General features: G+C 39.6%; 1 protein-coding gene across 1 annotated transcript in view; it reads left to right on the top strand.

The window, feature by feature from the left end:
- The window catches only part of SULF1 (sulfatase 1), a gene marked incomplete at its 3' end in the record, with an annotated part of 95289 nt that overhangs the window by 54159 nt on the left and 14798 nt on the right, over positions 1–26332 (top strand). Inside the window, exons 4-7 of the mRNA XM_082752254.1 lie at positions 6565–6726; positions 7048–7282; positions 12940–13179; positions 24846–24997. Coding sequence (XP_082608380.1) covers positions 7111–7282; positions 12940–13179; positions 24846–24997 — 564 coding nt within the window. The 5' untranslated portion in view covers positions 6565–6726; positions 7048–7110. The remainder of the gene's footprint in view (positions 1–6564; positions 6727–7047; positions 7283–12939; positions 13180–24845; positions 24998–26332) is intronic.

The following is a 26332-nucleotide window of genomic DNA, read 5'->3' on the forward strand; positions in this document are numbered from 1 at the left end:
ACACTCATGTTTAATAAGCATATAAATTTAATTGATTTTTTTCCCCCATCTCTTTGAAGATTCACAGACACAGAATTCAATCACAAGGCAATGGCATTATAACTTCCAATATAACATCAGGTTTTAATAAGCCTCCTGTTTGCTGCACACATGTGCTTAAGACTGCCTGGAAACCAAATCAACAGAGAAAAGGGATTACTTTAGATTACTTTGAAATGTGCATTGTTTGAAATGGCCTCTGGTGACCAGCTTTCATGAATGGCTGATTTTACTTGTGGGGCACGTCATCTGGCTCAATTATACCAGCCTCTTTTGTATGACAAGTGCACTTCTTGGCTGTGTTGAAATATGAAATACTAAAACAAAGTAAATCAGATGGTGAGAAATAAATTTAAGAAACTGTATATTGCTAGAAGCTTGTAAATTAACAGAAGACTTTCTTCTTGATGAAAAATATGTCAGAATTTTCTTTCAAAACCATTTCACAGATTTGAAGCTAATATAAAAATATTTTTATTTACTTTAATCTTTTGTTTAACTATATTAAAAACATTAACATAAATACATATTTTCCTTTTATCAAAGATAGTTAATGTATTAAATTAAATATGTACATTAACTACAGCTATGTATTTTTAAAATGTTATTGAAGTTTGCTGTTTTACCCTGACATGTGAAGTGTTGGAAACTTTCTCCTACCAAGAATATCCCTTAACCTGTACAAAGTTATAAAAGTAGGTTAGAAAGTGTGCATTATACTTTCAAGTCACTGCAGGCTTTTTCCTTTCCTGTCTGTGTTTTTGAAATTACAATGCAAAAACTTAATATAAGGTTATGATTCTCCCTGCCTGCAATTACTTTAAATTATACTTACTTTAAATTAATCTAGCCTGTGGCTAGATGATACTGATGATACATCATTATAATACACATATTATGTTTGGAAGTTGAGTAGATAACTGATTGATTAGCAAAGTGTGTTGGAAATCCAATAGATAATGATTAGATTAGACCTAGATAGGAACTGCATTCTTTGTGTTCATTGTAAATCCTATACTTTACAGCTAAGATTAGGGGATTAACCTTTAAGAAAAAATGGTAGATCTTGCTTTTTTCCTGACTTCTGCTGTACAGTAAATGTGTTTCCCATGGCTGCAGGCTTGATATTCCCACAGGAAACTGCCCTGCAGATTTACGCTGTTCTGCCTGGTAGCCTGAGATTGCAGTGTTTTCCTTTCAAATATAAGATAGAAGCATAAGATGTGAGAAAAGCATTAATGTTACCGAACAGAAAACAGTCATCTGTCAACAGCTTTTACCACTTAAGTGCTTCACTGTATTACTGAAATTGAGAGTTGTTATCCTTATTGTTGTTGTGGAGTGTTACAACCAGCTAGTCATCAAGGCCATATGATTTAAAAAGAGATTTAAGACTTCTGAACTGCTAGGTTGCTCTGGTGCAGATGAACATGTCGCCTCCCTGGCCTTTTCTTATGTAATTTCAATCTGTCTGCACAATTGTCATGAAATTACTAATTTTGTAATTTGGATGGGTCTTTAACTGCACACCTGTTATTATTCAGACTGTGAGACTCTGAGAAGTCCATCCACTCTTTGACATAAACATCAAAGATTCACAGAAGCTGAACATGTGTGGTTGAGAAAAAACAAAAAACAAACAAAAAAACAAACAAACAAACAAACAAACAAACAAACAAAAAAAAAAACGTTTGCTCCCTTTAGCCTTAGACTTTCCATGTATGCAAAATGTTCTTGAGTACAGTAAGATTTCTAGAGGGACACGTCTCACTTCAAAGCAAAGAATGACAAGTGGTGGGAATCCTGAACTTTGTGGGGAGCACTGGTGGGTGAAGCCATCTCCAGTTAACATGATGACAGCAGTGTTTGGCCCTCTAGGCTGACTGACCAGCTGACCAGGTGCCCACAAATGTGACCAACCTCCAAGTTCATATTGGAAATTATAAAACACTGTCAACAGCAAATTCCCCACTCTGTTTTCTATGGATATTCAGAATTCTTGATGTGTTTTTCCCTTCTACTTTTCTTACTGAGAATTTGATTTTAAAGAAACAGAGAACACTGGGGACGTATTTCTATCAAAAATGTTCATAAAATATAAAACTGTCAAATCAGCTGGTCATATATAATATATATAGGATGACAGTGTTCCTCTGTTTAGGATCAGGAAATAATGCTTATACATGTATTCTTGTGGTAACTAATGTTTAGGGTTTTGTTTGTTTGAGGATTTTTGTTGATTTAGTTATCAGAGGAACATGTAGGAAGAAATTATCCAAGGTAGCCTATTGCATAAAGGACATGAAACAACTTATCACTTTCAGTGATAAGGCTTTCTGCTTCCTTTCCATACTTTTGATAATTTTTGTGCAAGTTCCTAACACTTGTCTGCAAATCTCAAAAATTTCCTAAGTATCAAAATAATCATTAGTGGAATATGTCTTAGTTAAGCCAATTTTTGGAGGCAGGGAAGTGGAAGTACAAAGAAATAATCAATAGGATACTGGACAGTAATGAAGAGCAAAACCTTTAACCATAAAATGACCACTGCAACTGGAGTTTCTTCATTTGGGATCCCTGTTGTATCTTACATTCTCAATTTGCTGGGCATATTTATTGCTAATATCAAGGGAACCAAAATGTGAATTCTGTTTCTCAAGATCCACAGTCACAGTCCACTTTATTCTTTTCTCCTCCTTCTCCTTCTCCTTCTCCTTCTCCTTCTCCTTCTCCTTCTCCTTCTCCTTCTCCTTCTCCTTCTCCTTCTCCTTCTCCTTCTCCTTCTCCTTCTCCTTCTCCTTCATTATTTTTTATTATTATTATTATTATTATTATTATTATTATTATTATTATTTTATTAGTAATTCTTTCATTGGCCAGAGTAGATCCCTTCTTGTTTCTAAGGAAGGGTTTTAACTATGACTTTGGATGATGTTCATGCCCTTCATGCTCATAAGAAAACTGGAGTAATGTGGTGTAGAGAAGACAAAGTTGTCAACCCTTTGTTAACACTTGGTTGTGCATTACTGATCTGGAGCATTACATAGTTCTTTTTTTGTTTGTCTTGGGGACAAACATATGTCCAGTAGCCTTACTCACTATCCCCACACTTAACTTCAGATTTATAACCAAGGAAGAAATCTGTTCACGTAAGCTAGATTCCCTAAGCAAGTATGAAATATATTAAATAAGAAGAAGTCCACACATCTTTAAAGCTTGTAACTGAGAAATACAGTTATGAACATTCAGTGGCCTTTTTTCATAAAAAAAATGTATTATATTGGACAAATTTTTATTGGCCAGACACAAAAAAGGTGCTTTGGGTGAGCACAGTAAAAAATGCAGATGTCAAAACAATGTGGATATGCAAAAGGAAAATATTCTTTTCTGAAAAGTAGCTGTCTTTTGTTGTGTTCCAAATTAATCCCTTTCTGCCAATGCAGCAATGCTTACATTATGTTAATAATCTTAATCATTTCTTGGCGAAAATGAATGTAAAACAGGTAGTTTCAAAAGATATTATTTTATCTTTCACTTTTCCTTCTGGTCACCAAAAGACATTCTGTTAAGAGACCTAGAAATCAAGTCCTTCTAGTTTTTATTCCACATGACAAAAAGTGGCACTGTAGCCCTTCTTTGCAGTGCCCTGCCAATGTAATTCAAGTTTCACGGGTAATTAATTCTCCATGCCAACGAGTCCTTGAACTGCCTGTTATAATACTAGCAGCATAGAGCCAACTGAAGAACCAAGTTTTCAGATTTTATCCCATGAAAGGTGAGTACAAACTATGAATTTGTAATTCCATTAAAAAAAATAAGAATGACTGTAAAATAAAAAGTACATCCAAATGAGGTAAAATAGTCTCCTGGATTTCATAATACTCCAGTTTTGTTTATTTACTGACAGTGTTTCAGTTGTCATAGGTATATTCTCGAGGCAAAATATATTTTAAATTTATCAAATAACACATATATATTTTCTTCTTGTAAATGCTCTTAGAGAAAAAAAAAAATCATTTCATATTACAGTCTTGATTTCTGAACACTGCACAGAAATTTTTAAGTTTACATCCTCATATGGATCTGAAAAGGTCCCTTTTAGAATTTCTCCTATTTTTGCCTATTTCCCAAGACAAATTACAGTGTCTGTAGGGGCACTTGTAGAATACCAGACAGTATCCAACACAAACAGCCTTGTCTTCCATTATCAAGGCTGCATTTTGACAGTTTTCTTTATTTCATTTCCTTCAAGAACTTTGAAACAGGCTGTACGAGGACAAGTTCTCAAAGATCACTTCAGAATAAAGATTTGTCGTATGAAAATATGAAATTGTTATGTGTAATGAAAAATGGCATTACTGTGTTCTTGTGCAGGAACCATTCAATGAGACTTTGTTAATTAGTTTTATACATTTCTTGATATTTTACTTTATCCATCAAGGGGAAAAAATAGATAGCTGGAAAAGAAACCCTTCATTTCTTTTACCCAGAAAAGAATTGTCTAAGGTGGCTATAACTTGCTGAAATAATCTAAAGCAAAAAGGACTTTTTTAAAAGCCCAAAGAGGTTAGAATGAAGAACACTTACTAATGTTAGTCTGGATTAGTATAAATTTTATTAGCACTGAGGTGTAATTGTCAGGAACTTTCAGTTTCATACTGTGGGGGATTATTCAAACATGTTAGTGCCAATGTTTGCTCAGTGCAGTCAGGATGACTGCACTTTCTGGGTCAACATTGTCTGAAAAAGTTTGCTGTACAGTAGAACTGATGTAAGAAACTAAACATTGAGTCTCACTTCACGTATCCTTTCGTTCTTTGTGAGGTGAGTCAAAGTTTTGCTATTTAAAGATCAGACATTTAGAGAAATTGTATTTCTCCTTTGCACCAAGAGCATGTGGTGTCTGGTGTCTGTCAGAAGAATGCTTACTTCTTCAGTAATGCTATTCTTTGGTGTTTTTGTCAGCTTCTATGTGGCTTAAAACAAATACACGGAAATTGAATTATTTTTAAAAGTCAGTCTGGACTAATTACAGACTTCCAGTCTGCTTATCTGAGTGTTGTGTAATCACCTAAATGGCATTTAACTTTAAACGCCCAGCCCCTGTATTGGCTTTGCAGTGCTGTAATGCTAGTCAGAGACTGCAATGTTTGGTGGGGCAGGGACAATGAAAGACAGGATTTCTCTGCAGCAGACACTTGGATTTTCCTTTTAAAGACATTCACACTCCTCTGGTGTAATTACAGCCTGCCAGAGTGAGGAGCATGAAACTGTTTAGCTTGTGAAGCTTAAAATAAAAGGTGCATATGAAAACAAGAACACGATCCTTTTTCTAGCAGTCCAGCACAAGTCCCTTCCCCTCCCTCTCCTATGGCTTCTTCCCCTGATATTTAGAGCACCTTCCATGTAACATATTTTTAGGTGAGTGACAGGGACTTTGTGTGTGTGTGTGTTGTGCTTTCATTACACCATTTTTGTGCTTATTTGTATGTTTGTAGTTAATGTCACATATCTAAATTTGAAATCTCAGGTATGGGAGCACAAATCTTATGAATCATGCTCCAGCCTAATTATATAATGTCCAAAACAATTCCTATGCAGCTTTTCCCATAAGCAGACTTCTTGAATGTTCTTGGGCTTGGGTGGTTTTGTGCTTTGTTTTATTTCTTTAGGGACCGAAGTCACCGCGTTTTATCCATAGTCCCAAAATAATGTATGTGGCCAGTCAGTACCCTGGAGGGAGCAGGCATGACTCTGTGGTTTCTTTTCCACCCCTTTCCTTTTTGCCCCCAGGTATTCCCTCCCTTCCCTTGTGTAACAGGACGGTTTTACAGTGCTTCACTCAGTAATGCAAAAAATGTTCAAGTGTAAGTGGCTGCCCATTCCTCCCCAGGCCAATCAGTCATTTTCAGTCACAGGTTTAAATCTGCTGCAGCGAAGGCAAGCCTCTGTGCTTGCATCAGGTCTTACAAAAGCAAGGCTGTTTGACTGACAGGCACAGAGAGGGGGTTCTGATAACGCACTGAGTTGAGTCTGGAAACCGAGTATTGAGGACAAGGCTGTGCCAGGGGTACTGTGCATTATGGATGAGGCACTCGGGTCCATCATTGATTGATTGAGGGACAGTTACGCTCTTTCACAATGCTGGGTAAGATCATCTGGGCTGTCACTTAATATGAGCTTTCTTGTCAGTGGGAAGATGACTTTTCATGTAGTGATCCAATGCAGATTGCAAATGACAGCCATGCTCTCCTCTCTGCTTTGTAGGGGTTTACTTGCTCATGCAGGTGAGTTAAGCTAAAATAGCTTTATCGTTTGCCAGGTGCCATACACTGGAATTAACTCTTATTTGCAGAATCTCAGGCTGCTTATAAATATTGGAAAAGTACCTGCATTTGATGACATGATATATATGTCCTTTATCTCTAGCAGCCAAAGTGCCACCTAACTGCTGCATAGGTATAGCATTAAATTAAGTAGATGAGCTGGGGGGAATGCAAATTTTTTTCTACTCTTCTTTTTCAGGACAGAGAAACAAGCTGTAATGAACAGTTCTGGAGACTTTGAAGCACAGTCACAGCACTGAGGTCTTTGACTGACAAGCCTTCAGCTTTCTCCTTCTTATGGGGCTCCTCCTACAGATGTTCTGAACACGTCTGCATCCCAGCAATTTTTTACTGCGCCCAGGTACTGACTGTAAGGAACATGCTGCATAAAAAGAAGCGTGGGGTGTAGGAGAAGGAGCAATGTGAGGAGTATACCAGGAGTCAAGCCTATACAAAATGCAGGCAGTGGCATGACTTCAAGCAAAAATTATTTGAAAAAGCATAGTTGCAGAAGGAGCAAGGTTATTCTTAGAAAATGATAGAATAAAGTTATTATTCAACAATATGGCTTGTGTCATGTCAAATGGTATGTGTCAGGTCTGACTTCCCTAAGTATCATCCTTTTCCTGTGTGACTGAAAGTTTATTTATTGCTTAAACAGAATTTCTTTTCCTCCCTACAGATCTTGAAAACTAGAGTTCAGGCACTTCTGGATCGCTCTTTTCATTGAAATACTGGAACTACTATGAAGTCCTCCTTGTTTGCACTCCTCTTGGCAGTGCTCAGTACTGAACTGCTGACAAGTCACTGTTCCACTGTCAAGTCCCCAAGGTTCAGAGGACGTGTGCAGCAGGAGAGAAAAAATATCAGACCAAATATCATCCTTGTACTCACAGATGACCAAGATGTGGAGCTAGGTGAGAAAAAAATGTTATTTGCTACTTCATTTCCTCATGTGTCGTTCAGTAATTTCTGCAAGGCAAGAAGTACTTTAAACTCAGAGAGGGCAGTGGTCCAGAAACAGTATCAGAATGTGGAACAAGTTTGGAAAATAAGTTAAAAAATATTATTTAATAGCATTTATCAGATTTAATTGCAGACTTTAGGAAATGCATGCATATCAAAATTAATCATAAAAGTCTTTAATCACTACCATAAAAAGATTTAATAATGCATGCAAGGACACACAGGTAAAAAACTTGCATCAAAACTTCTTTTTCAGTTTGTTACTTTACATAGCATTGAAAATGCAAGCCTTATGAGATTAGCCTTTCCCTCAGTGCTGCATAGGTGAGTATTTAAGTTCTTCACATACTTGTCACATGTGTGAATGCCTTCTGACTTGTTTATGCACACAAGAAAACAGTCTTATTTCACAATATAGAGCTAATTTCTATATGAGTTATTACAGTGTTTAAAATTCATCTGTCTTAAAACTATGTTATATATGTAACAGTAAGATAGCTTTGCTTTCACAAGTATACTGAATATGTGAGCACAACCTGGATACACCAGACAGAAGTGATTTTCACATATATTTCTCAGGGCGGAAAAAGTTAAAACACTTGGATGATGTTACAGGAGGCCTTTGAATGTTTTCCATTAAGTAAGTTAGAAAGATATTAATGATGGTTACGCATATAACTGATTTTTGTTTCACTGCCTGAAGTGAAAAAATGAGAGAAAGAAGATCATTTTAGGTTACCCCCAAGCACATATTTTAGTTTTGGGGGCAGGAGGTAAGATCAAAAAGGTGGAAAAATGGCAAATAAATTTGAAATGAAATCTTGCATTCTTAGTGTTTTTTAATGAAAGACATGTTTTTAATAAAAGTAAGGTGATTTTTTTTAAATAAAATGCCACATGACACCGAAAAAAATCAAAATGTTTCATTCAGAAAACTTGTAATGAAATAGTTCATTTATGCTAATATCAAATACTTTCAGCCAAAAAGTTATAGGCAGAAAGAAATAAAAGCAACCCTGACATTCTTGAGTTATTAGCATTTTTGTATTTGTCATTATGCAATAATAGTTTATGCAGTCTTTCAGAGTTGTGAGAATATAATTAATACACTGTATTTCGTGACTGAGGGTTAATCCTTTCATGCAGCAGTTTTGTCCCAGAGCAGGCCCCGAGATCTGAGTGCATCTTATCTATTTCATTTCTCACTCTTTCAAACGTCTGCTCTGTTTAGCCATGCTGCATAACGAATGTCTGTTCCTGACTCTATTTTTGGCCTAAAATACAGCTATTACAATAGGAATGCATTTCTTCTCGATAGAGTTGTTCTGAATTCGTTAAAAGGGTCAAGTCACATCTTCCTTTTTGTGGTCAGAAAGAGCCTGCTTTCTCCAAGGCGCTGGGGAAGGTAGGTCAGCAGACACACGTCTCTGAACAATGTTACCGACTAGCTGTCTTCAATCTTGAGAGAGGGTTTGCTAGTGGTGAGAGAGCAGGAAGGATGTGGCAAGCCACTTTGTTCATTTTGTGGAGCTCCTCTCTTTGAAAGCTGCACTGGATGTTCACAGAGGGCTCTGGCTCCTATTAGCAAGCAGTTGAGCAATAGCCTGGACATGTATGCATTCCCAGCGCATTGAATGAAGACACAGGTTTCCCCTTTCCATAGATCATTTCACAGGAAACAGGATTCAGCCCCAAGACTTACTGTATTGCATTATTCGCACTTCTACTAATAAATCATTCTGCTTATTTGAAAAGCAAAGCCATACTGTTTTCCATGTGTGAAGTATCCCCTTGCCCTTTCGTGATTCCTGTGAAAAAGAAAAAATTCCTGTTTCCCAGAGGTCAGTGGGAAGTAACACTTTATGTCGCAAACAGAATAAAGCTTAGGCAGAGTTATCCAAAAATCACAAGACTGAAAGTCTCTCAATGTGGATTATTTGCTATTGTATTCCCAGCACGAACATTTCTAAAAGCTGTTCTAAATGAATGCTTGAACATAAAAGCATATAAGGTACACTATAGATTTCGATCAGAAAAGATTTGTCTCTAGTGTATGTATAAGAATTGAACCAAAATATTCAGCTGCCTGAGTGTAAATGATATACAGGGGAGTTACCCAAAGTAAAATTTGCAAGAAGCAGAGAACTAGAATTTAGTTAGTGCTCAAAGCAGCTCTTCATATTGATCTGCACCATCCCCCTGAGTTCTGCATTCTGAATACAAAGAAGTTCAGCAGAGATGCTGTCTCATACAACTTATCAGATAAAAGCCCCAAACTGCTCCACAATCCCAGTCAGTTCTTATTATAAATGCTGAGAGGAACACGGCACGGAGGAAGGATATTACTGATCAGCTGGTGGATGGTAACTTAGGCAGTATGAAACAGCCTGGCCCACGGCTCTTGATGAAAATCAGCAAAAGTTAGGGCCGGAAGCTGGGAAGTAATCAGTGAAATTGTGCCTTTGCACACTTTTTAGCCTTCACCAAGATCCCAAGGACAGAGAAATAACTGCCTGACGCCTTGATAAACACATCTTGCTAAGGACAAAACACCAGCTCCCAGAACTGCATGGGAACAGTACCTCTGGAGACAGTGTATTACTGCTCTTCAGGGTGGTAGCTGCAGCTTCCACTAAGGCCATGTCTCTTCTCCTTTCAGGCATGAGGACTGTTATTTTCAACTTTTTGCTCACTTTTAAATCACTTCCCTTGCCCTCTATGTTCTCTGTCACTTCTTTGTCCCAGGTACTTGCACACATCAGTCCCTCAAGCTGGCCCTCAAGCATGACCCCTCTATATCCTTACTGGGATATTTGTGCAATGTCAAAAAGGAGTCAAAAATAATGAAGACTCGTAGTTCCAGTATTTTAAACCCAGAGCCCTTTGAGATGTTGGACAAATGGGAAAAGGTTTAAAAAGGGGATGAAAAAATCCCTAAGAAGTAAAATAAGACAATTACTTCTTCATCAGTTGGTGAAGGGATCACAACATCATCTGGATACATCATATCAGGCATAATTTACCTGGTTTGCTTTCCATCTTGACTAGAAATTTCAAAGCACTGAAAAATACAAGCTGAAAAAAATGGTGATATATTCTGAGATCCGCAAGAGTCTGTCACCTTACTGAGGCCTTGCATAAACAAATTAAGACAGGATAGTTTGGGCTGTCCCATTGTAGAACTGTCCACCTGTGATACACCTGGCTGAAAATCTACAGCAACTTTAAGACTCTTTATGAAACCTTGGTTACTGCATGTACTTCTCAACACATGAGGAGAACAAACTGAGAGGTGATGCTGAATGTCTTTCTGACAAAACTTGCTAATTTCTTTGTCCAAAGTGGCTGTCCTCAGTTATCTGGTTCCCCTTAGGTGCTCCCCACTTGGTCATGTAGAGCGCTGGTGTCCTGCTGTCAGACAGCGCCTGAGTACATGTGCCCTGAAGACTGTGGGCCAGATGGTAAAGAGCACAAGCTGTGAGGAGAGCTACAGACAGCAAAGGATTATAACTTATATCAGCAAGTTTTATCTCCTACTTATGTTTTGTTTCACAAATGAGGAAGTCTCACCTGCTTTGAAGTGTCCATTCCAGAATTTCCAGAGGGGCTATATCTATTATCAGAGTCAGTAAGTGCATACCTGGAAGAAAAACTTACTCATAAACAGCAGGTTTGCAAGAGCAGAGGGCTGACCAAGCAGAGGAATGAGGAAGGGCTGTAACAGCCATTCATTTATAATGCATAGAGGCATGAAAGTGCACGTTGGCTCTGATGCTGTTACTGTGCATTAGTGTACCATGACAGTGTGCTTCCCATCTGAGAGGACCTACAAGCACTTTGCAGCTGAACTCTCAGTAATAAACCGCAGCATTTAAAAAATGGGAGAGCTATGGGAGAAAAAAAGAAAAAAAGGAAAATGAAAAAAAGAAAAAAAAAAAAGGAAAAGCCAGCCTGGGGTCCAAAATAAAGACAATGTAGAGTAAGGATCATCTCTTATTTGACTTTTACTCAACAACTCCTTGAAACACTCCCACTCATACAAAAGAAAGACCTCTAGTGCTCAGGGAGCTCTCAGTTACTCTCCTACTTTTCTGTGTCTCTAAGCACATTTTTTGTCTGTACTGAGTTCAGGAAAGCACAAATGTAGATTCTCTGCATTTAGGAAAGATGGACTGTGAAAGAAGAAGAATCCAAAATGATGATGACTTCTGCTCAGGGTACTAAATATATCCTTAAAGACACATATGAGTGCTGCACCAGGAATTGCTAAAGAATTAACTGTCTCTTCCTTTTGTTTTACCAGACAGTTCTGATGAAAAAGATTTCACATTCAGCACAGACTCTTTAGCCCTAAAGCAAAACCAGAGCATGCTTAACTTTCTCTAATAATATTATTTGTAAGATTTTACTGCTTACACCTAAAGCTGAACGTCCTTGGAAGTTTTGTGGCCTTACAGACATTTATTTCATGATTTTAAAACTTTTCCAAGTGATCCAAACAGAACCACCAAGAAATACTCTTATTTTATCATTGGAATCAATTATTTTAATTTTAAATTTAAGCTGACTTGTCAATTTTAAAAAATGAATTGTAAAACCAAAGGGAAAAAAAAAAAAAAAAAAAAGAATTCCAGAAGCACTTTCTACAGTAAAAACTGAGCAAGTATTAGAAATTGCAGACGTTTCCTAGACACATATTGACATATCCATGGTTCATAGTCACTGTTCACTCTCTGCTCTGTTGGATAACCAAAACAGCAAAGTTTGACAGCTATCAGCAAGTACTGACAGACCTTATCAGGAGCTGCTCAGTCTTTCTGCAGTCAGAAATCTGCACGTCCTGTCTGTCTCACCTTGTTTTTCACAAAGGAGTCTTAAATGACACAAACAACAACCTTCGTTCTTTAAAATGGATCAGTGCAGGAGTATGTTGAGAATGCAAGAGTTTATTGAGAAAGGTGCTGAATGTTGCTAGTACTTTTTACATAAAAATTCATTGCCAAAATGTGATTTTGATCACAGTGCTTTAGTTTTGGAGCCAGACATGCTGATCCTGAGTCCAGAGAAACTTCCCTTTGGGAAAATTGTTACTGAATTCTTTCTCTCCCTTCCCAGACACCTACTCCTTCCTTCCCTTCCTCCCTTCCCACCTACCCCGTTCTCTCTCTCTCTGATTATCTGATAAAAAAGAAGGAATTGTAACAGATTCATTAGTAATCTCAGAATTTTACATACCTTTCTGGCACATTGACTAATGATGCAGTCTGTGTAACATACTGTTTTCCTACAGCAGTGTTTGAAGTACTGTTGACCTATAAATTTGATACAGCTCTAAAGCTTTAACACTGTATTTCTATATTAGTCTGCACTTTAGCTTTGTTTTGAAGCCTGAGAAAAAAAGAACTCAATCTTTCTGGAATCCTGAAAAATATGTTTGGTGATATAAGACAGATTTTATCTTTTCTCCTAAAATTACCTAAGCTATGAAGTGGTCCAGATTGATGTCTGAAAGCAACCTAACCACTAATACTTTACTTTTAATGGCAAAATAACATCCAACATGTTCTGTTTCTTGCAGCAGAATGATAATCAGTACCTTTTTTTGCAGGTTCCTTACAAGTGATGAACAAAACCAGGCGGATTATGGAGAACGGAGGGGCCTCTTTTATCAATGCATTTGTAACCACCCCGATGTGCTGCCCATCACGTTCCTCCATGCTGACTGGGAAGTATGTGCACAACCACAACATCTACACCAACAACGAGAACTGCTCTTCTCCCTCCTGGCAGGCTACTCACGAGCCCCGCACCTTTGCCGTGTATCTCAATAACACTGGGTACAGAACAGGTAAGAGACAAATCAACAGTAGCTCTTTGTTTAAGTGAAGATGGTGGACGTGGAGTGGGGGGTCTTGACTCACTGCCTGAAATGAGGTGACTATTGTTCCAAACTGGGTTTACAGAGCAGGGGTTTAGTGTTATGGGGAGGGAGGGTATTACTGCCAGCTGGTCCAGATCTACAGCTAACAGCCACGCAAAGTAACTCACTTGTAATGGAGCAGCATATTTTCATGCTTGGATGTCCCAGGTGGGAAATAAGCTGTTGGGCAGTTACACCTCGTGAGAAAGAGGTGCATTTTCGTGGCATTGTGGGTCTGAACTGGCAGTTCCAGCCATGACTATGGTCAGTGTTAGGGTCTGCTTGTGGACCGCTGCTAACAGTTCTGGGAGAAGATGTCAGGGCCAGACTAGGGACTGGTGCCAAAGACCTCACAGAAGCAAAGTGCCTGTCATGGGAGTGAAACAAGGTGAACGCTATAATTTAAACTTTGCCACGAGGTGATACTTCATTTGCATTTTCTGAAAATGAATAGAAACATGCTTTTAAGAAGGATTGTTCTGCTGTGCACCAATAAGATTTGATAGTTTTCTTGTAAATTCCTGGTGGTTTTCCGTAGTCAGGAGATCCCTTTCCTGTCTACAAAGAGCTCTTCTTATTCCCCTCATCCATGCTTCAGCTTGATGTAAAACCCGATTCATTTATGCATCACCTATCCCCTAAGATTCAATCTGTAGACACGTTAGGCTCCAGCCTGACTTCCCCTTCTCGAGGTACAGGAGTTGTGCGAGGTCAACAGGGTGCAATTTGTCCAGAAGCGTCATCCGACTACAAAGACTCTCCTTTACAGGACCAAGGAGGCATGGATCATGATGCCAACTGCGTTCCTTACAATGTAATTGGCAGCAGAGAAATTTGTCTGTATCAGTGGTTTAGGCACAAGAACAGATTGCTTTCAAAACATAGCAGGCAAATGTCTCCATGCTGTCTGCTTGTCCTAGTTCTCTAAATACTGCTACACTCGGCGTCTTACATTTATCTGCCTGTTTGCCATCTTTTCTTCACCAAACAAACTCACTCTTTCTTCCACTCTGTCTCTCTCTATCTGTAATTATGAAGAGCTTCTGCATCATGTTTAAAAAGCAAAAACAAATACTTATCTTCTTTGGGCCTGATACATGTACTGAACAGTTCTTTAGTCTCTGTTAAGCTGATTTCAGTAAAGTTGCCACCAAAATACAGCACTACTAAGCCTGAGTAAGGGTCAGCACCAAGGCTTTTGAGGGGAAAAAGAGAGGAGAGAGCAAACTGATTATCACTGTTAGAAAATGTGCTGAATTCATCCTAAAATATACACCTCAGAAACCTTTTCTGCTTGGTCGATGGCCATTTCATGTGGGATCTGCCTTTCCTGTTCTTAAAAAAATTGAGTATCTTACTGACTTGTAATGTAACTTAAAGAACTGAATGCCTCCTGTGTAGACTGAACTGCTGTGGCAGACTTTGGTGTCACCCACCTTCTTTGCCCTTCTGGGGGTAAACACTCTGCTTTGGGTAAGTCTGTTCTGCCATGTATTATGAAGTCACATGGAGATGTCTACTAAATGCAAACCTGGCCCTATTGAGTGGAAAGGAACAAAAGATTAAAAGCAAAAAGGAAAAAATCCATTTCCAAAAGCAGACAGAGGGAACTCAAGTCCTAAAACTATCAGGGTAGTTGAGCGTTAATGAAGGGCAGGACAGGGGAAAAAAAGAAAAAAAAAATAAGAAAAAAAAAAAAAGAAAACAAAAATACTTGTACGAAACTGTTTCTAACCAAAGTGCATTTCTTGACCCTATAGTAATAAGACCCTAAAGAACTTATGCCTTTACTCCTTGTAAGATGAGTCCCCCTCCCAATTACCCCACAATTATTTTTTGATGCAGAAGCTTAATTAACAGTAGAACTTGTAATACATTTTTCAAGGACATTGTTGCCTCATTAAAGAGTCATCAAAAGTCCACTAACTAATTAATAATCTACATTTCACAGCTAGAAGGTTTAGTAAAATTGTAATGACTCAAGATCACCTAGGAGTGAAAAATAATTGAGAGTGGAAAAGAGGTAGCTGGGGAGAGAGAGCATGACGCATGACTACATGACGCATGGGCTCATCGTGACTCTGTGCAGAACCAGCAGACTCCACAGGTATTTGCCCTGTTCATTTATCTGCCTCTGTGTTTTGAGAGGAAATCGGTACCCTCCTCAAAAGGAAACTGAGGCAGAGAAAGAGAAAGTGAGTGACTCGAGGCCACTCATGGTTTGGTGGCCATCCTGATAAGGGACTAGTGGGAACCTTGATATACCAGTTGAGACGATGTGCTGTACCTCAGATCAGGTTCTCTGTTTGAACTGATGAGGATTTAGCTCTCACTTTTTTACAGGGTCAAATTATTATATAAGCCAGTGGAAATAAGGGGGTGGCAGAATGTTTATATAATGTCCTTACTTTTGTTCACTCCAGATAGTTTCCAACATCTATAAACCATCCGCTGTCTAAACCTGCCTCAGCCTTAACTAAACCCTGGATACTGCAATTGATCACGTGTGGGCAGGCTGCTTATGAGGAGAGTCCTGCTAAAACCATGAGGACTCCAAGCAAGCACAGCAGTCCATTTAAAGAGGTCTGAAATGTGCTGTAATAAACTGCAGTCGTAATTAGAGCCCACCGGGAAAACCTGACAAAAAACAGAATGTTTTTTTATTTCCTTTTTCTGTTTTACTCCTGTTCTACTCTTAAGTGACCTAATGGAGATGTTGTTTCATGGGAACATCCCTTTTTTGAAATGTCAGTGCTAAATCATAGGCAGGAACTGTGCTGTGTGGGAACAGGGCAGACAATATTCAGAAACAACACTGCCAAAACAAAATTGCTTTTGCTTCTAATTATCATTAAAAAAAAAAAAAATCCTAAAACAATTAATGATGTTGCAATATTTATGGTTTCTCTTACTCACAAGCTGTATGCTAATGCAGAAATGAGTCAGTTGCACAGCTTCCCGACTTTGAAAATCCACAAAATTGGTAATATTAGACCAGAATTTCTAGAATGCCAACAAACAGTAGGAAATAGCAGGGGGAGATACACAAAATACATAGAAAGAGAAAACAAAACAACTCTGCAGAGCTTCAGAGATGAGATTAGTTTTTATTACATAGGCTCCAGCTATACTGGGGAAGAAAGATGGTCACTCTGTAATTGCTTTCAAATTTCATGGAAATTGTCAGAACAGCTTCAGAAGTTTTCTTTCATCTTGTTGTTTTAAGGTCAAGAAACATCCCACCAGCTATTTAGATTCAGAAATTTTATTCACAAGATTATTAGTTGCAAGAGTTGGAAGTTTTGCTTAGCCCTTTCCAATGCTGGCTATTTGCTGTCCTTTCAATACTTCCCACAGTACTGTTGAAGTCTTTTACTTTACCTTTTATTCTTTTTTCCCTAGCCCTACAGCACATAGCCTTGCCTCTCAGACATGTGTTCTTCAGTATTGTCAGATCACGCTGCCATACACTTACACAAATACAGAGGAAAATTCCAGGTGCGCACTACCTGAACCTTGGCATCCTCCAGTAGGCAAGCAGGATTGTGCCACATTTCAATGTAGCAATAACCAAGCATTATCTTAGCATTTTAGAAGAGAGAGCCATGACAGCAGCACAGCCGATATCCATGAGACATCAATGTAACCATCATTTTATCGGTATAACGTGTGTCATACTTTGTATGCTGGAGAATTTTACAGTTTTACTAGCTGAAGTTTCACCCCTTTGCATATCTGAAGAGAAATTTAAGTATAAATTCTCCCACTGATTTAACATAGATATGCGTTCAGAGCTCTCTCTGCTTAGTGTTACCTTATAAAATGATTACCTTCTAATCCTCTCTCCTATTAGCCCTTCACAGGCAGCATAGCTGTTCAGGAGAGAGCAGGAGTCTGCTCTGGCTCAGTGACCACTGACAGCCTCACAGCAACAAGCCAAATTCAGGACCAGGCTCTCCCCTTACGCAATCACACCTGAAAGAACAAAGATCACCAAATTAGGTGATTATTTGCTTACATATTTCTTTAATTGTCTTTATGAAGACATATTTCCCAATATTTCACTCCTTGCTGAGATGGATCAAGCAATCAGAATAAGATTTAGGGTTCATGCATGCAAGTGTCCTGATAGTATTCTTAACCTTTTAAAGGACAGCAATGCCAAAAGCTGAGCAGCATGAATGCTATTTTTTAAACACTCATGTTTGCAAAACTCAGAACTCAGGAAGTGGCTGGACATCAGGATGCTGCTATCTGATATATTTTGACATTAGCCACAGACTTCTGTGTCATGATGAACATAAATGGTCATTTGCTTGACATCTAGTTAATATTTTCAACAGTGAATGCTGTTGATAAGCTTTTTATGTATGTCAGTTGACTTTTGTCAATTACGGATACCTTTGCTAGTGTTATGACCAAAGAGCTAATAAAATACTGAGGTGACAAGACTGAAGGCTAAGCAGTTTGGGGAAGGAGTATTTAAACTGTACACCATTCTATTTTGACACATTTGGACAAGTTAATCTTTCATAACTTGTGCAAAAATTATGCCTTCTGAAGGTGTGGGTAGACAATAAATTTCCTCTGGAGGCAAAGCTTGTGTGTTTCCTGTTCACAGCCTTACGGTACAATTCACTGCCAGCACACGCTATGTTTAATCTGCATCGTTTCAGTGACCTAATTTGTATCCTGCCTCATGCACCACTGCAAAACAGAGAGGATTTCAGGATATGATATTAGGGTGGGAATGAGTATGCAGGGAGTGAGTTGTGGTTTTCAGAATATTTCTAAAGTGAAAATAGAAAATCCCAAGTTTTAGGTTCTTTCTTAACTGTCATAAAAGAGGGTGAGGAGCATCAAACATAATTTAACTTGTAAATAATTTAAATAACTAAAAATATGCTTGTACATCTCACTTTTAGGAACAGAATTGCACTTTCAGTCAAGCTAGGAAATGTTTACGTAAAAGTGAAACATGATGAATATATACAAATAGTTCACAAAAAAAAGTGAAATATGGATGAAAGAAAAGGCCAAATAGAATAATGAGCAGGATTTTCTCATTCTCTGTTATCATTTGAAATGAAACCTTTTTTGGTTTCTGTCCAGGACCTCATCAAAAACCACAGCATGTTTGCCCACTCACACTTGAAACAGAATTCTGTGCTGCCAAATACTGTGCAGAAAACCATACACTAAATAATTTTTAGCAAGGTTACACATTCAAGTGCTTCATTTCAGAAAATCTGGGTAGAACATTTGTGTGTGGAACTAATTCATCTCTCTTGTTCATGTGGCCAAATGACAGGATTTAACTGCATAAGAGCATATCACTTGGGGGGAAGGATGAAATTTCCTTAATTTAAAAAGAGGATAGACCGCTATCAAGAGGTATAATGCTAGCATGCACATCAACTAGGACAGAGGTCTCAGATCCCTTCTGCAAGACTTTTATTACTCAGTAACTAAGCCGAGTGGGGTTTTATCACATACATGTATATGGGGTGGGGGGGTTCAGATGTCTGCTGGAAGGAAGATAGCAGTGAGTCTCAGGAGTCCTTTTCAGGCATTGTTGTGTCCTCCCAATGTCCAAAAGCGTTCATTCCTTTGCACTTCTGCCTCCCCTTATCCTATCCAACTTGGAGAAGCAGTCTCCACTCCTCAGATTTCTCATCCCAGTCTTCTGGCCCTGCAAAGCCTCTTCTGGGTCCATGCTCTGAGCCTTGTCCCCCAGCCTGTCTGTCAGCAAGTCATTCCCACCCTCCTTCCCCGCCTGGCGTCTAGTCATTTCTTGACAGACATGTCCTGTTCCCACCACTTGCCATTAGCAATCTCCTTTCCCAGCCCACTCAGAAAATCAGTTTCTCCCCACCCCCCTCACCCTCCCTCCTTGCCTTGTCAGTCTCCTTCTTTCCCCTTTCTTCATTCATTGTCCAGTGTCTTGGTCAACATTCCCCGTCCTGGGCCCCTGAGCCTCCGCTGCTTTTCCTCTCTCTCTTTTTCCCTCTCTCAGTTCCTTTGCTGGATCCCCTGGGGCCCTTCCCCAAAATGCTTGTCCTTATCTGCTCACCTCCTGCCCTCTGCTTTTCAATCAACTTTCTCCCGCCTACTGACACCCCTCACAGGTGGACAAAGAATGCCCCAAGGTGCCCAGATCTCCAGAAGATGCAAACTGCAGTGTTTTTTTTTTCAAACCCGAGCAAAATTTGGACAGATTATCACTAAGATGATAAAAGATGCCTCCTTGACAGAAAATCTATCATGTCTTTGACAGAGTTCATGCTCTCCTTGCAGAGCATGGAAGTGCTATCAAATGAAAGCTTGCATAATTTTTTTCAGATGTTACATGTAATTCCTTTTCCATCGCTGTGGTTCTCAAAGGTGGCTACTGTTCGGGCTAAGAAGTTTCAAAAAATTCAGCCTGAGGCAGACATCCAGTGTGGAAAATTTCAGTCCAAGTATGAGAAGGTTATAAGCAACTGAAAGTAGGGTCTTATAATGAGAAGTGTCAGACAACATCAGTACTGGAATGTGCTACCAGCTTGGCTCATAATGCAAGCTTTGTTAAAGCCATCACCCAGCCTAACGACTGGTATATCAAGTTATAGGCTAATGCTTTTTGCAACTGCTGAGTTATAAAAGCTTTAATGCTCTTTCTGGTTACAATGGTAAACCTGACAGCGACTGGGAAAGACCCACGAATCTGGAGAAAGAGTAGAAAACCTGGGTCTTTCTGCTGTGGTTAAGTTACATGACAGGGAACTAAGAAATCAGAATAATATTTTTTGCAATGCCACAGGCTTCCTGCATGACTTAGGTCTAGCTGAGGGTTAGCCTCTTGGTGCCTCAGTTTCCTCATGGCATTTTTGAGTCTGCGCTTATTTCATTCCTTAGGGAGGGCTGGAATACTGGTCTGACTTGCTGCAGTTGGTGATGTGATACCCTAATGCTCTGTAATCTTTCAGCAGAAGGGAAAAATCAAACTTTCCAGCTTTAAACCTATTGTTTGCATAACGGGAAGAAAGCAAGAAGGATTTTAGTGGAGCAGTCTGGAAGTTGCAATTTTGTTGGGCTCTGTCCCCAGAGCACAGAGTCACCGTGCGTCAGCTCTGAAATGGCATGTAAACAGTGCTTTGCAACTCTTGTGAGTAGTTTCCTGACTTTGCTAAAGGAAGTGGGCTGTCTGCTTAAAGCTCTTGTCTGGGTCAGCATGACTAAACCTTACAGCAGCATGCCTTCTTAAAGCTTTGGTTTGGTTTTAAATCAGAAACATTCCCACAAATTTCAGCAAATATCAAGGGTGTTAAACACAATGTATGTCCTTTGATCCATGGAAGTGGAGAGACGTGTCTCCAGCAGACACAGCCCAGTTCACCTGTGTGCTAATCCACTAATGCTGACAGGGGTAAGGGGCCTAATTCTGTTGTGTAATGCAGTAAACATTATTCATAAATCTTGTATTAAGTGCTGGGAAATTAAGCGGTGGGAATTGCAAGAATTTGCATCACATTAAGCTGTAAAAAATCCTGGCTTTAAACTCCAGAGATCCCCTGGGTCAAATTCTACTTGCTGTCAATTGCAACCCCCTGGCTCTCTCAGTCCAGTTCAGGACTCATTAGCTAATTGCTAAAGGGAAAACAAAAACCTGTATTAGGGAATCTTTTCGTATTAGCTACCAGACATGCATATTCTGCAGCCACTCCTGAGACACATAGATGTCTGTATAACTGTTCACCCTGCCATGTGTTGTTGTTTGCATAGACTTAATTGAACATACTGACATAGAATGTAATTATTTTGATATACAGAGTTACTCTACATGTGATTAAAAAATAACAATGTGTCCCGGGAACAGTTAGCAAAACTGCCAGAATACTGATATAAACTGTCATTAAGGTGCAAAAATTGGCATTTATCTTTCCTGTTATCCCTGTGGGGGCTGTTAAACACAATAATGAAAAGATGTCCCTTGAAATGGCATTACTTTTTAATGAGGCTTTTACCCATTGAGTCATAATCTCCATTTTATTAATTACAAGCAAAAACGGCTTCCAAAACCTTGAAACTGCTGAGTGCAAGTGGCTTCCAAAGCTGAGCATCACCAGTCAGCACTCAGAATTAGGCAAATCAGCAAGTGCCAGGCTACAGCTAAGGATGCAGGTCGACTTTATAAGCCAAACATTTGAGGATCCAGCAAGAGCATTTGCACATCACAGTGTCAGCTCCTGAGTACTTCTGCGACATACTCTACATCACTTTAATTGTTTACAATCCTCCGGTTAACAAAAAAGCATGCAGGACACCAGTAGTGATTACTTGCTGATTATATGGCCCCATGGACACTACTGTGCTTTCCTTTTATTCCAGCACTTGTCTTCATTCAGAGCTTGAAGATCCAGACACTAACTGCTGGCACGGAGCTCCAGCTCTGACTCACTGGCCCTATCCTGTACTCAGTGGTACTCAGAAAACCCTATGGTGAAATGATTGAACTCTTGTGTTTGTGTAAAACCTTCGCTTTTCCCTTCACATGTATAATTACTCACATCCTCCTGAGCTTTTGACCAGCAAACCACCCTTGGTTAAAGTAATTTGGCAAATGTGATCCATTATCTCAGCTACTGCTGCTTCTACAAGTATTCAGGGTTTTACTGTGTGTTTGACATGGGAACTGCTTTATTCTACAACAGGGTGAAACACCTATTTCTGCAAACTGTCTCTCAAGGAGCTGCTTAAAACTTGACATTTCTCAGATTATTTTTATGATAAAATGCTAAATCATTGCCAACACAAAGGTGAATGGTTCAGTCTGTCAATCTGAAGTCTCACAACATGCCTGAAATCTGGGGTTCAGGGGACCAAGGGGAAGCTAACAAAACATTATTAAAGTTGCAAAATTAAGTAACCTAAAGCAAGGAAATTCCAGGATGAATTGCCCCCTACCAGCTCCAAGCCTCCCTTTCCTTTTCTAAATTCAATTTATCTTTTCCCATCCCTGTGTTCCAGGACTTTTCATCTCTGCATTTTATGCTCGTGGCTTTCTCTCAGGTAATGCCTGAATGTAAAAAGAAGAGCAAGAGAGAAAGAAGCTGACTGTTCTTTGATTTAGGGTCAAAACTGAAACTGTGAGGACTTTCTGAGGTCCATAAAGGATCAACCTGTGGTGACATTAAACTGAGAAGCTGTAGTAAGTCTTTCCTGATCATCTGTATGCTACAGTTTTTCAAAGCTTGGCTATTTTAGTACAGATTTTCATAGCCACCTCTGTTATTTACAAAGGCACTAAATCAAAACCTAGAGACACTAGAGCTTCTTAGAGAACAGCTTGCCAAAGATTTTTTAAATGGGCAAACCCATTTATTTTTCCCTAGCCTTTTTCTTGGAAATTGCTGAACTGTTTGGCTAAAATTTTCCACAAAGCAAAATCCAGCCTGAGTCAGATAGCACGGAAACTATCATCACTACTGATTGAAGTTTGGCACAACTGCAAATAACAGTGTTTAGGTCTCAGTATTAGTCAATGGTAATTATAGGTGGGGCTATCAAACCATCCTACATGTTAAATTGCTATAACTTCCATCTTACAGTTTGAGAGCCTCTGATCTTTGTGGGAGGCAGGTTGGCACAGAGTCCTTTAAAGATGAACGCAGCACGTGGAGGTTCCCCAGGGTCATGCTGCTGGAGGATCTGGGATGGCATTCAGGAGGGCTGACCTCAAGTGTCCCCTGAACCACAGGCTGTCCTTGATTTTGCTTGGCTCAGTAATGCTCTCTCTCCCACGGTCAAATCACTCTCCCATGCTTTTCTTCATTATTGTCTCTCTGATTTCCCTTTCCCTTCTGCTCTTTCTATGGCTTCTTTTCCCACAGTATTTCAGCCTTTACCTTTACACATTCCCTGAACATCTGACTCCCTGAGAGTTTGACACAGGCTGCCTTAAAGGAGAGTTATCGTTTCCATTCTGGGAGGCATTGGTGCTGGGCACGTATTCCTTCCCCACGGTTACCCTCTTCACCTCAAATTTTTTGACTTCTAGTTGGCCCCAGAAGAGAAAAGGATAGTGGCTGGGTTGCTTTCTTAGTGGCTGTGGGAGGAATAGCTAAAAAGTCTGGGCTAGTGTCTGCAGGATTTGTTTATATGTCACATTCTACGTGGTATAGGAAAGAAACATTATATATGACTATAACCTCTGGTTAGTGACATTTGGCAGCTAAAAGATTTGATTGCACCATAGTTATATTGCCTCAAAAAAAGTTCTAATTATGAACATTTTGATTTTTCCACCAGTTTTCCCAGGAAGGAGTTCACCATGCCCACATCAATCAGATCTGAATTACTGAAGCCCTTCCACAAATGTGCTCTTTGGTTAGATTGAATGTGTCTAGGTTGAATGTGAGGTTTTCCAAAGTGACTTCATTTCCTAGTAGGAAACAAGTAAGGGTGTTTGATGTGCGTCTCGAAACCCAGCTGAGGGAGTGACGCTGGGCAGAAGCTGTCCGTGGGCAGGTCTGGCTGGCGGGAACAGGCTGGCGGTGAGGGCAGGGGATGCACACCATGAGGGGTACAGCCTGATGGGTGGTTATTACATGCAGTACCTCTGTCCTTGCAAAGGAAGAGATCTCTGTCATTCTCTCCTCTCCAGGTGACACCTTCTAAGGGCTTGCACACCTTAAGAGCTTCCACACCCACTTGGCTCTAGAAGCAATGCAGCTGCATTTGCTAGGGTGCGAGAGTTGATCGATCCTTCCGAGGCCAGTTGGCCAGCTTTCAGCACTCGCATATCTTTGGCACAAGCATTCCCAACAAGAATTGAGAGTTTACAGCATTGTGAGGCTGTTTTTCTTTTTACTTCTGTCCAGAAGAGTTGGCAAGAGCACCTGCAGACACTCCTGGGCATGATGGCAGTTTCTGAAAGCTTCGTTCTGAGGGGGTTATGACTTGTCACCTGCAGCTAATGGAAAAATATGCTTAGTTTTGCAGGCCAGGTAGACATAGTTGACCTCCAAGACGTTGTCTGTCTGCCTCAGAGAAGCTTTGGCATTAAAGCAGGGCAGGGATTCCCTCTTGCTTTACCCATATGGGGCCCAGCAGGAAACAGATCCAGACTTCCCAGACCTTTTATCAAACCAGAAAATGCAGCCAGGTTGCAAAGACCAAACTTTCAAAAGTTAGAGGCCAAGCTCCAAAACATCATAGAACTTGTTTAAAGCTACAAGAGGTGTTTCTCAGATGTTTCCTCTAGGGACTGAATTTTTATTCCATTTTCAAGTGGATACCAAGAGAAACATCTGCATTCTAAAGAGAGAAGAAAAAAAATCTCACATCAGCACTAGATTCCAAAAGTGGCAGATTAAGAAAAAAAAATAAAGTCACAAAGGCTTTCAACTCTTATAAAAATTCTGGAAATAATTTAATTTCAAAACTCTCTAAGATATAAAAGGAACATTTCTAATAAAGTGACTCTGACTCATTCTAACACATTTTGTCTTCATTCATGCATGCTTTTGACTCAGACTAAAAGACTTGGATTGCAAAGCCTCATGTGTGTGTGTGTTCTTTTTTTTTTTTCTTTCTTTTTTTTACCTTCACAGCTTTTTTTGGGAAATACCTCAATGAATACAATGGCAGCTACATCCCTCCTGGGTGGAGAGAGTGGGTTGGATTAGTGAAGAACTCTCGCTTCTATAATTACACCATTTCTCGCAATGGTAACAAAGAGAAGCATGGATTTGATTATGCAAAGGTATTTTCCAGACATATAAATACCACATCCTTAATCCATATAAAAATAACTTTTGGATAATTAATTAACCATATAATTAATTAATTAACCACCTACAACCAAGAAATTGCAATGTCATTTTCCTCTCCAGGGCATTTCAGATCAATTTCTGTGTGAGAATTTTAACTGCTGGATGGAAGAAAGTTTCCAAGGGCTCTTCAGTACAGTCTGTCAATTCCTCCCTCCTTTACTCTCTCTGCTAGAAAGTGTTGATTCTCTGGCAGAAGCAAACAGTAAATAAAGGCCTTTCTTGAAGATAACTGCATTTTGCACCACTGAACTTTTAAGCTGAGTGTTGTCAGTTATTACCCACATAAGAAACCTTAGTTAATGCTGTTTCCCATTATAAAGTGAAAAAATAAATAAATAAATAAATAAGAAGTTGTGAGTCTGTGGTGTCAGACTCCGGATATGACTAGGAGGACAGATAAGCACAAGAACACAGCCTTTGGAAAACTTCTGGGCTTGTTTGTGCTCTTGACAAAGTTTGGAAAATATGCCAAGGTGACCTGCCCACTGCCGTGAAGTTTCTCGGAAAGGCTTAGGAGTGCAGGGTGCAGACTTTCCAGCCTGCAGAAAGCTATTTGGAATTTCCTCAGACTGTAGGCTCACGGAAGAAGATACAGATGTTGCAGCTGTGGTTTCTGACCCATGTAATGAGATTTTATTGGAAGCTCACGATGCCTGTTTCTGATTTCCCCACCCGTAGAAATTACATGATACTGATTACATATTTATATAGAGTAAAAAAAAAAAAAAAAAAAAAAAAAAAAAGGAAAGGAAAGAAAGAAAGCTAGTTACTTAGACATTCTTCACACACCCTGTGTATGTAGCTAGAATAAACAGGGAAATAGGAGGGGAGTGGATGCTTTGGGAGAGCCATCATACAGGCATTTCATTCAAGCAGGCCACAAAACCAGAAATTATCAGAACCCTGATGCCTCGTGATCATTACCCATTTTGCAACCCAAAAGGTCGCTGGCTGTCTCTTCCATGCCCTTGCAGGGACTGTAACAGCCAGGGCTACCGCCTTTGCTCCAAGCATGCCCCAGGAGAGCAGCGGGGGCAGGGAGCAAGCGAGCAAAGAGGTCACAGCTGGCTGGCTTGTCCTAGCGTCGACATGCGACACAGGCCGTGTCCCTCAGGCTCTGCTTTTGCAGCTGTTTGGGGCCTTGAATCCACAACATATGATTAGTCATGCCTGGAAGTGCTTGAAATTACAAACATTGTCTCAGCACTTTCTCAATGAAGCTCACTCTAGACCTCCAGGCCAACAGTGAATGCTCCAAGGTAGCA

This window comes from Aythya marila (assembly GCF_965140915.1).
Source record: "Aythya marila genome assembly, chromosome: 2".
NCBI lineage: Eukaryota > Metazoa > Chordata > Aves > Anseriformes > Anatidae > Aythya > Aythya marila.